Source organism: Ostrea edulis, chromosome 8 (genome assembly GCF_947568905.1).
Source record: "Ostrea edulis chromosome 8, xbOstEdul1.1, whole genome shotgun sequence".
In the NCBI taxonomy this organism is placed as follows: domain Eukaryota; kingdom Metazoa; phylum Mollusca; class Bivalvia; order Ostreida; family Ostreidae; genus Ostrea; species Ostrea edulis.
The window spans coordinates 33223071-33235292 of NC_079171.1; the positions used below are offsets into that span (position 1 = coordinate 33223071).

The 12222-nt window shown below is 34.9% G+C and overlaps 1 protein-coding gene across 1 annotated transcript; it reads right to left on the reverse strand.

The window, feature by feature from the left end:
- Positions 1 to 1251: 1251 nt before the first annotated feature.
- Positions 1252 to 9592, reverse strand: LOC130049674 (uncharacterized). Its single transcript, XM_056147571.1, has 6 exons — positions 9483 to 9592; positions 9041 to 9180; positions 8139 to 8171; positions 7122 to 7178; positions 4498 to 4558; positions 1252 to 4400 (listed from the first exon to the last, which is right to left on the reverse strand). The coding sequence occupies exons 1-6, from the start codon at positions 9590 to 9592 to the stop codon at positions 3266 to 3268; spliced, it is 1536 nt and encodes a 511-aa protein (XP_056003546.1). The 3' UTR covers positions 1252 to 3265.
- Positions 9593 to 12222: the final 2630 nt, after the last annotated feature.

Consider the following 12222-nt stretch of genomic DNA (forward strand, 5'->3'; position numbering starts at 1 on the left):
CAATCCATTTCAAATCATATTGCATTCAAAAACCTTTTCTGAAAATTAACTCACCTGACGAGTTATAATCATTGCTTTCTAACAAAAGAAATCTTTTGAGAGAGTGTTGTAAGGAAAAAGGATTAAATGATGAAACAAACACTTCCCCTGTATTATCTGGTGAATAATATATCAATCCGGCCAGTGTTATCGAAAACTGTGGATTACCTCACCTGATTGTTTTTGATTTCGAGTTCACGGGGATATATCGAATCCACATATCAATGAAAGGCGAAGATAACGAACAGTGATCAATCTCATAACTCCTATAATCCATACAAAATATATAGTTGGGCAAACACGGAATCATACACCTAACCCTTTATGTCTTGTTTCTGTCTTCTTCGTCTGTCTTGGCGTTTATCGACATGACTTATCTTGCAAACATCAGTGCATTAGTAAGACACAGAGACACGTTATGTGCCACATGTAGTTGTACGTGCCGTATTGATGTCCCTGTGATGAAATTGACTAACGATTTCTTTTACAGTGATATTCCCTTTAGTTATTCAAGCTGATCAATGGAGGTGTATGTAAACTAGTTGTGTGGTATATTACATACACAGACATGTTGAATTTAAAATCCATGTGCGTATGATACACACAAAACATTTGATGCTTCGCTTAAAATTTGCCAAACATGATAGTTTATAACGCCCATCCCGTATATCTAGGGTTCTGTGTTTGTCCTGTCCTTGATTTTGTATTATTTAGATGATTTAAGGGATTGATCACTGTTTGTTATCTTTACTTATTTATTCCATGTAAAATAACAAGTAATGTTTACAAGCGAGGGTAACATGGGAGAGTGTTACCCCCCGGAAAAACCATTGTCAACTGGCTTCGCCTCATTAAATTATGATTTTCGCGAGTTGACAGGTGCGAATCATTTCTCGATCCTCACACCGCATATCAGAACTGTCCTGGATTTCCTCCGACTAGCCCATTGTCCAAAATCACTTTGATTTCCTGTGTAACCTTCTAAGTCATCTTCAATCAGAATACAACATTCACATCATGATTATTGTTTAACGTACAAAGAAATGTCCAAGGTAACTGACAATTGCAGCTGATTATTTAAATTAGCAAATCAATTAATACCCCATTTGGGACATTCTGCGAGGAGTAACCTTGTGGAGGGAATTATACCTATTTTCTTAAAAACTCGACATTACAATGATAAATGATAACAATAATTCAGTCGTTGGCAAGTCTTTATTAAATATACGATGCTAAATATTCGACATTTTTCAAAAATAATTAATGATTAAATATAGCAATAATAATAATGATATATTTTTTCTAAATGATTAAACATGTCATAACGATTCATAATAATAAAAATAAAATAATAAAATAAGCAATAATGATAATAATTGCAATCCAAAATAATAAAATATGTAATAATAATACATAGTAGCAATAATGATTATAATTGCATTGATAATAATAATAATATGAGTAATAATAATACAAATATTAATAATGATAATTTGAAGAAGGAATACAAAGTATCATATATTGAGATATATATGGTCCACGTTGCTCATCCGACTTACTTTTTATATCAAACATAAATTCTCGATAATGATCTAAGTCCTATCACCCCGCTATAATCTTTGTGGACATCATTTTGATACTATTCAATTTACCGTAAATTATGATCTTTGCATAAATTTTTATTTTGAAAAATATCATGGAAAGTTTCTTAAACAGAAATATTTCAGTGAACCTTCTTATAAATCCCCATGTAAAACTTCAAACCCTTCCTGTGAATACAGGCATCATGGGATAGAAAACTTCAAATTTACACAGCACGAGAATGCCAAACCATTAAATAAGCAAACATATGTACTAAGAACATTTCTTAAGGAGGAAGAATACACTGTCGTAATGGCTGACATCCTTTAAAAAATACATCAGCAACATATCTCGTATACAGAAAAAAAGCACAAGCACATGGACTTCAAAATGTAAATAATGCAAACAGGCGAATGTAACAAGTAATTAAATCAAAATATAAAGGACAGTTAGATAAATGGGAGATACTTGTTGATGTTGTTATCTTAAAAATTCCAAGCATCAAATCCATACGTTCACAAGGCATTATCTTCTTCAGTATATTGAGCGCATGCAGTGACGATGATGGCAGTATGTCATCTCAGGCCAGTGGGCGGAACATCCATGGGCCTGGGGAACCTAAGAATGTTTCTAGTGTTTGCGTAGTTCCCATCCTCAATAGATTATTTTTGTTTTGAAGGCAAAAGACTATTCATCTATTTCAACGACGCAAATGTCTTGGTAAATGCTTCATGATGTCTCAAACTGACTCTGGTTGGTGGGTAAGCAACATATGTGTGTACAGTCTACTCCACTTCTAGTGAAGTCACTTCTATTGTAATATCTGCTATTTTGAAGTAATAATATCTTTGTGGGTCAATATCGGTGATATTGAACGTTGGATATAATGAATAAGCATGCATCAATAGCTCCACACAAATAAACAAAAATGAAACCAATAAATTCCAGTCAACATTATATGTGCAAATGTTGCAAAAGCAATATACATCTGTCGGTAAATTGAATGTACAATTATTTCTTTAAAAAAGTATTTACAGCAAAAAGTCAAACGTTCATAGCATATGCGGATCAACAAAATGTAACATTAAATCAACTGAAGATTTTGCATATTTATAGCTTATTTATTAACATTTCATTCATAAAGATGTCTTTAGTAATTCAAAATAAATACTTTGATCACAACGACACTTCAAATTCTCGAAAATTTTCCAAAAACACCCTGGATTCGTATGAGTACGAGTCTTGGCTTTTAAAACACACAGTAATGTGTTGTTGGCTTCAAAACATACAAAAATGCAAAATAAAAAGTTTGACAATCATATAATATTCCCATAAAGCACAATGAATTCTTAAATGGATTTGTATAGTTATTGATGTAGACTATATATCAAGCTGACTTTCATTTCTGTATATCAAATATTTGCTGGTTCTCTGTATATCAAATGCTTGCTGGTTCTCTGTATATCACGTGTTTGCTGGTTCTCTGTATACCAAGTCGTTATGTGTTTCTTTATAACAAGAGTTAGGTGGTTCTCTTCATACCAATGGCACTGCATTGAGTTTCCTCTGAATCTTTTTCATTGATATCTTTACCTGATTCTGAGTTTCCTTCAATATGTCCAACATTATAGTTTACCTCTGCAATTCAAAACTCTTCGATAACATGGGTTTGATTTTTGCGTGAATTAATTTTCTTGCTATTTTCTGACATTGGTTGTAAGTAATCAGATGTGTTCGATTCGCCTTCGCTATTCCCGGCATCGAAATGCACCTCTGCGATACAAAATCCAGTTGTAGTTCTCGTACGTTTGTCATCTACCCCGCTTTCTGTATGTAAAATTCGAACCACATCTTTAGATGCTTCTTTGGTTTTGTATGTTTCGTCATCCTTCAACATCTCAGTATTGAAATTGAGTTTCTCTGGTTCAGTGTTTTCGGCATCTATGATATCATTAAGTTCTTCTTGATAATCTACTTCCAAGAAACTGAATTCGGAAAGGCAGATGGATTCATTTTCCTCCTTCCGTTTAAAATTAGGCAATGTTTCTGGGATTTTGAATAGACTGAAACCAGGGAAAACATCGGTGGTAGATTCTCTTTTCACATTGGATAACAATTGTGAGATGAAATCTGCATCTTCGGTATCTTCGTGTCTCTGCTTAATCTGCTCCAGAGGTATCAAATCACGATCAAAGTCGCCATCATCATAATCGTCAAAACCGGGTTTTCTTCCACGGTGCATTCTTCTTCGAGAGCGACGGCGTCGTGTGGATGGGGAATGGTCATTAATGAGGTGTGCTTTTCCTTCGCTACCTAGCAAGGAAACATCAGGCGATCTATTGAGCAGAGAATAAATTGTATTTTTTTCTGAAGTAGCTCCGTCAAGGTATGTGGTAACTCCTTCTAGGCTTTCATATTCCCTTACTGTACCATGTGCTCCTTCTATCTCTGGGAAGCTGTTTGGGTGATCTTTAGCAGCTTGGTCCAAGCAATACCTACAAACACAACCTTCCTTGCGCATTTCGTATGGAGCAACAGCTTGGTATTCCGTTCCTGGCAATATTGAGGGTATTTGAAGAGGAGCTTCATAATCGTTCGGTATCGGTATCAATTCATAGTGATCTTCTGCAATAGATTGATATCGGGTCGACCTTTGTCCAAGGCTTTGTCGAACTAAACATCGTATCTCCCGATGCATCAACATACATGCGATGTCAAACAGTTCCCTTTGATTTCGTATTTCCAATTGTTCGATCTCGATGTCTAGCCTTTTCGTCATCCTAAGTTAAACAATTTTATTAATCATTTTTTACTATTTTGTACTAATTATTTCAATAGATATATTATCCATAAAACCATCAAAATAGATAATCTTACTGATGTATTCCGACCGAGAGAACGATGACATTCACCAACATGAGATATATTCCAATCACGACTGAAAAAAGAAATACACCATTTATTGTATTTCTCATCTTTGTTAAGGTACTTTAGAAATAGCGTTATGTTTCCTATAACACATTGAGTGAAAAAGTCAAGATAATGATCAATGTTCAATCCCATAATTCCTATAAAGAATTCTAAATAAAAATAGAGCAAACACGAATTCCTGAACACAGCAGTGGTGAGATCAGGTGGTAAGGAGAAGCAAACATTCCTTGTTGACCGGTCGCACCCTCCGTGAGCCCTATATCTTGACCACCTACACGGAATGATCCACAATCCGCAGTCAAAATAAGTATTTAAAGAGCGATGTAATAATACGTATGAAACACGTCAGAAAGGATTACCCCTAATGCATATTTGTATTTGGAAATGAAATCGTTATAAGAACCCTACAATATGCAAAATTGCGAAATGCTGACTTCAAAGAGACTCTTGGGATTCATGCAGCATCATTATTTGTCACTATGCTACTTCGATTTAAAGCTGATCATACGCAGAACAAGCTCTTGCGTACCATATGTAGATGATATTGGAATATGGCTACATGATTATGGAATGTTGGCGATGGGGAAGCTGAAATAATCCCGCTTGTCATAAAGTTGAGTTGTCGGTTTGCTGTTAACAAATATGTTAAATAAAATATCTAAGTATGAAACAGATGTGGAGGGCTGTGACATCTTTTAGTTCGAGTCCCTTTGGATATTTCGAATATAATTATGAATGGAAATGAGTACTTTAATAAATAAAACGTCACAGATATATCCAAATGTCGCGTTGAAGTCCACAGCTTCTCACATAAAAACTTTTAAATATATGTTGCCTTGTGAGAATTTAAACATAGGTCAGCGAATACAGGATCACTTTTTAATATCGAATTCTAAGTACTTCTGAGTAGAATCAGAGTTGGGTTTCATAAAGTAATTTTTAGAAGCAAGATATGTATATTTTTGTGTTCCTTGTTTATTGAAGAAGCAGGTGTCTATGACGTCAAAAGGCACATGCTTTAATATATCGTGAGGATTGGTTGTGCGAAGTATCATACATTTTGAAACTGTTAACTTTGGGAAACCTTTGTTATTCAAAATTTACTAAACGTTCCTTGGATTTTTTTGAAAATTTTGAAATTTGATTTACACGCATTCTCGCATATGTTCTAACACAATGCGTCCTTTACAGCAGACAAAAATATGACATTTGCAGAAAAAAGTACGGGGTCCAGTAACAGGATTTAGTTTGAAAGGGTATTTGTGTGGAATTTCGGAACCCAGTATAAATACAATAGGTCTTATCTACCATTCCCATCGTATGAAATATTAAATGTGTTTAAAATTGAAGCACTATTATGAATAATTCAATCTTGGGGTATGAGCAGGATTACTAAATATGGAATTTAAGCTTATTTTGTTATACAGTTGTAAATAATGAGCCTTAAAAGACAATGTTGTTGCAAGCTTTGTAAGCTGGGATCGCGAGGTATTTCTCAATAACCTAATTGTTTTAATAACTTTTGGTTTGGAAATACCGAACGATAGACGGTGCACAATTTTGTTTTGATTTGTCCAATTAATACGGGAGTTAAATAATCCTCGTACTTTTATCTATTCTGAGAAGGTGTCAAGTTCTTCCTGTATATTGAGTCCACCGTATAAGCAAACAATTTCTTACACATTTCAATTACTTCTATTTTTATGAATGATATTATAGTCTGTCCAGGGGTCCGTGTTGCCCAACTATCTATTTTGTATTGCTTATAGGAGTTATGAGATTGATCACTGTTCGTTATCTTCACCTTGCATTACGTCAGTATTTTCATCGTCAGCTACCCATATTTGTATAGCAATATTCCATTATCACCTGTATATGATGTTTATGTAAAACTTATACAGTACCAATTTCAATGCACAAGATGTGCATTTCGACAAATAATGTCACTTCAGTGATCCTCAAACAAACTGTTTGAAATCCGAAATAACAATAAATTTGTAAGAGCTATTTTAGGGAAAAACAGAGTGCCAAAAAAGTGGAGTCAAATTCGTCTTAGGATAAGAGCAATGCATGAGGGAGATAATCCTGAATTTTGAAATGAATTTCTAAATTTTATCACATCAATTATATATACATCCGTATTTTCAAGCTAGTAACGAAGTACTTAGCTACTGGGCTGTAGATACCCTACATATATCTCTCAATTGATTCGATCAGTGAAAATATGTTCTCAAGTTTTCAAATTTAGGTAGGCTGATTGATTGACTGTTTAACGTCCCTCTCGAGAATATATCACCCATATGGAAACGTCACCACTGCCGGAGGGTACGACGGGCCAAGGGGGAATGTCTTTTCATCTAAGCACCTGGTACCGTTATGTCCTAGATCGGAGTTTGCCGGTTTTAATTTTGGTAGACTTTATAGGATTTCTAAAGCTGACCACTGTTCGTTATCTTCACTTGTTCATGTGCATACTGAATGTAAACACTGTAAGGTGGCATCAGGGTCCCTTTAATTACATGTACTTACCATGTGTTAAGATTGAAGATAGATTGTATTTAGTTACTTACCAAATGCTACATTGTTCCATTGATCGTCCGAGTATTGATATTCTGGGGTGGTGCATTCTGTAATGGGAAGAAAACTCTCAACTGTGAGCAGTCAGTACCTTTCCCTATTCTTACTTAAGTGTAATTAATTTCGAGGTCTAACTATGCTGACTGAATATTGTTCATATTTCTGAGATTTGCATCATGAGACACTAATCTAAAAATAAAACAAAATGATCTTACTGAGACACAATACAAAACATGAAGTAAAACAACCAATCGGAAAAGTTTTACATTTACTCTAGAACGTTTTCAATAATAGAAAAATAGTACACTGCAACTCCTGTATTGTTTGGATGGAGGAAATTCGAGTTTTAGCATTTCGAAATATCATTATAAGGTATCGGTTGATTACTGTATCGTAACTATCAACTTAACTTTATGACAAACGTAATAACATGCGCTTGTCCATCAACTTTCCATATTACTGTAGCTATCTACCATTATCACTTGTATACCGTGTTTATTTCTCATTGACAAATACGTTGATGTCACAGAGGTTCAACCGTCTCGTTTGAAGTCAACATTTCGAAAATTCTATAGCTGTTATAGCAATATGATTTTCTGATACAACCTTCATTGCGTCAAATGCTGTCTGACGTGTTTCAAACTAATATATAGGTCGTTATTTACATATCGATTAACTACGACTTGATAGGTTTACATAATCACGATATTGGGTTCACGGTGAGTATGACAGGTCAATAAGCGATACTTACTGCCCCTACACAACCGATCCCACATCTTGTGTTTTATGTATGGGTAAGTGTTTGCCTTACTGTAAATGTTGTATACGTTGTAGGGATTGAGATCGATCACTATTTGTTATCTTTATCTTTCTTCATAGACATACAATAATTACATATTTTTGGACAAGCTCTTACATATTTAGAAGCAGATACCATTTATTGATATATTGATTGTAATCTTGTTTTGTTGTATCATTTGCAAAGATCATGCATATTTGATAACACTTACCATCTTCTTTGTTGTCAAAAATTGAGATGGAGCCTGGAAATATATCAATAAATTATTCATGATAAAATTCATTAGCCCATGCGTGTATTGCTAGCGAGAACATATCAAATACGGGACTATATTGTATCCATTGTAAAGCTAGATGGACTAGGATTTTATCTGGGCGGAGAAATATACCCGGGGCCGCTTATGTTTTTATCTAGGCGAAGAACCTTTCGAGGCGGGTTAAGATTTAATCTTGGCGGAGAAATACTTGTTTAGCAAATTATGATTTTATCTGGTCGGAGATTGTATTTTATCTGAGTGAGTTTTTTTTAAATAATTGAAACAAATGAGAAATTGATATTCTCCCAATTGAAAGAAAGAAGTTTTGAGAACTCCGCCCCAATGAAATACATCTATAGTGTCATCTTGGAATATCTCCAAACATGTCTCGTATTTCTCATTACGTAAAATCCAGTTATGACAGCAGTACCCCCTCATGTATCCATCTACCAATGTAATACAAGTGCAGTATGGTCAGTCGTCATTATAAGCATCCCAGCTAATCATACCATCGGTTAAAAATCAGTAAGGAAGCTTTCGATCTTTATCTGTCATTGTTGTGTGAGTATCAATGATTGATGTGAATAGTTGGTTGTACAGATATATATTTGAGTTAAAAGTTATTGTCTCGGTGGGTTTTTTTTTTGATGGGCTTCACTAGAAAAATCACAGGGCAGAAAAGATCCTCCATGTACTTCATACTCTTTAAAAAATAGGTAACCAACACATATTAATCCAGGAACCTATGATTTAAAACAAATGTATTTACATTAAAAACGCAAATCAAGGTACGTTTGAAATATAAAAACAATCGTGTGTATCTATCTAAATTATAATACAAACTGAAATACACATACAAATCCAAGGTGTAAAGGTGCCCCTCTCAAGAAGATGTTCTTTATTACGAATTAATTGTTTCTTGTAACGAAATTCACAGGAACGCCCACTTTGCAGATTTTCTTTCGCTATTGTGTTATCTATAGTGGTCCTAATCCAGCTAAAATCATAAACATTTAAACATGAAAATGTTGATAGTAACCAACAGTGGTCTATCATGCATACCAATAGAAGGAGTTGCTTGTGAACGAAACAACATAATGTCTTACATTAATACTCAGTTTGTGATGTATGGACACAATGCAATAGGTTGTTTTTTTTACGAATGACACTGTTCCAGCATCTTTTCTATGAATTCTATCCAATGTTCATGTTCTTTATCAATATAAATGGCTCACTTGAAATAACTTTCCTTAAAATATCTAATCAAAGAATCATCTACCCCTGTGACAGATGCCTTACTTGCAGTAGGATTGACAACTGATCTCTTTCTTCAGTTCAGATGTATTCAATTCTTCAATGGACGCACACCAGGAAAAATTCGCTGCAAGGAGAAAACCGTTCACAAACATTATACGTTTTCTTTCGATGTAAATGTAATGTTTGAATTTTTAAAGAATGTATTTTCATTCGGACAATGACGAAAAGGCGTACTATCAGTCCATCATTGAATCTATTAAAAATACGTCTTTCTGTTGCGTATGTGATCCTTTGTATGTATTTTCTTGCACGTCCAAATTAATAATTTTTACACTATGTTGAATAATACACAGGTCCAGGTTTGATGTAGAACACCACAAACTTTGACCTATGCATGTCATAGCAGTGCTATTGTCTTCATAGAACCCGTATTTTAAGCTCATATCTGAAGGAACCGTGATATTTAGTGTTAATGACATACGCTAGTTGGTTTAATTCTATGTTGCTAATGTTTCACGATTGCTACAAAGGTAGCACTTGCTAGAGTTTTAATTTCACGCCATAGGATAATCTATTCTTTTTTATTTTCTCACGCTCTGTCTTAATGACGTTCTCAATGTGTCTAATTACATCAACTGTTGAATAAAACTCACACAAAACTTAGGTTTTGTGTTGTTATTTTATGAGTTTATTTTCAAGGTAGCCTTCGGAAAGCTAGAAGGCCCATATTAAACTGGGCAAGAAACGGAAAACTTGGGCTAAAATCCCCAAATTCTCCAAAGTTGCCAAATCCTATCCAATTTGAAGAGGAAACAGAGGCGCAGGTTACAAATTCATGTAACGAGGAAATTAACGAGGTCAATTATACTCCTACTAGAAAAAGTAAACGAGCAGAATACGGCATTTACTCGATAGAAAAGTGGAATAAAGATGGCAAAAATTACTGTGTTGAAAATGGACTTACAAAATTTATCCACCATTTCAGTAAAACTCTTGGGCGAATATAAACAAGAATACAACTCAAAGTATCCGTAAACTCTGTTTTAATAGCCCACGAAAGTAAAAAAAAACTTTGCCACACTCCCCCTGTCCATTAAAACGCGAGAGCTTACGGTGACCTCTTGAAGAGTTATGCTCGCAAATTACGGATGACTGGGGGTGTCGTGAATTCTCAGATTGTGATGGCCGGAGCCAGGAGAGTAATTTTATTCAAGGATACAAAACTGGCGTTAATTTTGAAGCATGTGGGGAATGAACAATACAAGACACTGGTAAGTGTATGTATCAATTTACTTACGGTATATAAAGAGACTTAAACATCCGCCTAAAACACATACAAAATACAACGCTATGAAGACACATTTCACATTAAATTTACGTGCTTAAATAACTTGATTTATCAGAAAAGATTCATAATCTTATCAGTTATCCTTAGGTGCTAAAGAAGTGTGGACGGAAAGCGTGGAATAACGGTGGTATTAGCAGCAACGAAGTCTGGTGTTCTGCTCCCTACCCAACTTTTGTATCAGGGCCTCACCGAAAAATGTCACCACATACAACTTTCCCAATGACTGGAAAATATTTTACAGCGGGAACCATTGGATTAATATACAGACAATGCGTAGATACATCGAGAACATCATTGCCCCCTATGTTAAGCGAGACGAGTTGGACTTGCCTTGAAGGTAAAAAGCATAGTGTATTTTTTATGTGTATAAAGCTCACCAAGATAAGTTCTTACTATGTTCGAGAGAAAGGGGATTAAAATTATGTTCGTCTCAGCTGCGCTTACTTAAAATTTCCAGTCACTTGACATTCAGATGAATGGCCGATTTAAAACACTTCTAAAATCCGAGTTCCAGATGACGTACCATGCGAAAAAAGTGTCGGCATTGGGATGTTAAAATCGACTTGCGGTTGTCCAAAATAATATCATCCATGCGAAATGAAAGCCATTTATCTACTTAGTCAAGACAAGGAACTAATAACAAGGACATTCCACATTTTGTTCCAACTGATCATGATATCCAGAGTTACAAAATTAAAACGGAGTTATCTCTCTTTGTCCGGCAATTCTGTTTGACGAAATCATGTTTTAGTTCATTATTTACTATGGGTTTAATTTCGCGAAAAAATATAAATCATGGACATAAAAAACGCCGTGTTTATTTCCCAAACTACAGAATTAAATTGTGAAGGTTAACTCGGCTCGACAATTATACCCTGTTTTCAAGATTGAAATGCAATGCCGTCACCACAAGGCTAGTGCAAATTGAGTTTTGCCCAATAACAATGGGGTACTTCATTATATGACGAATTACATACAAGACCCGGTAGAAGTTTAATTATCTAAATGTGATCGTTAACACTACCGCCATTACGCTTTAGAAGTAAATTGACACTCGGATTACAGTTTTTCATTTTACCGAATTATAATATATAACATACCTGTGACATTTACGCCACATGAAGGCACAATGCACCGATCCCAAACCACTTTTCTGTTCGTTGTCAAGCACCATGGTTCGTCAGAATCAAAATCCCGACAATAGTTCTCCTGCGCTCCGGGGTAGAACCCGTAGTTATGTCGATGTGGATACTGTTTGTCCCATGCTTGACACGCAAAACCTCTCTCTGTCATGTTTTGAGTTCCAAGATAACTAACTCCACGGATTTTACAATCTGAAATTTACACACAAAACTGATTTTTATGAATGTCCATCTTGTGTCCTAAGATAATTGTGTTCTCTTTTCCTTCATATCAAATGTATATGTCTGATGT

Bases quoted from the DNA above. Each gene is read 5' to 3' on its own strand.
- LOC130049674 (XM_056147571.1), bottom strand. From the start codon at position 9,592: ATGTTTGTGAACGGTTTTCTCCTTGCAGCGAATTTTTCCTGGTGTGCG. The intron at 9,181-9,482 runs GTAAGGCATCTG...TTATGATTTTAG, and splicing joins AGTTGTCAATCCTACTGCAA to CTGGATTAGGACCACTATAG. The intron at 4,559-7,121 runs GTAAGTAACTAA...TTCTTTTTTCAG, and splicing joins ATGGAACAATGTAGCATTTG to TCGTGATTGGAATATATCTC.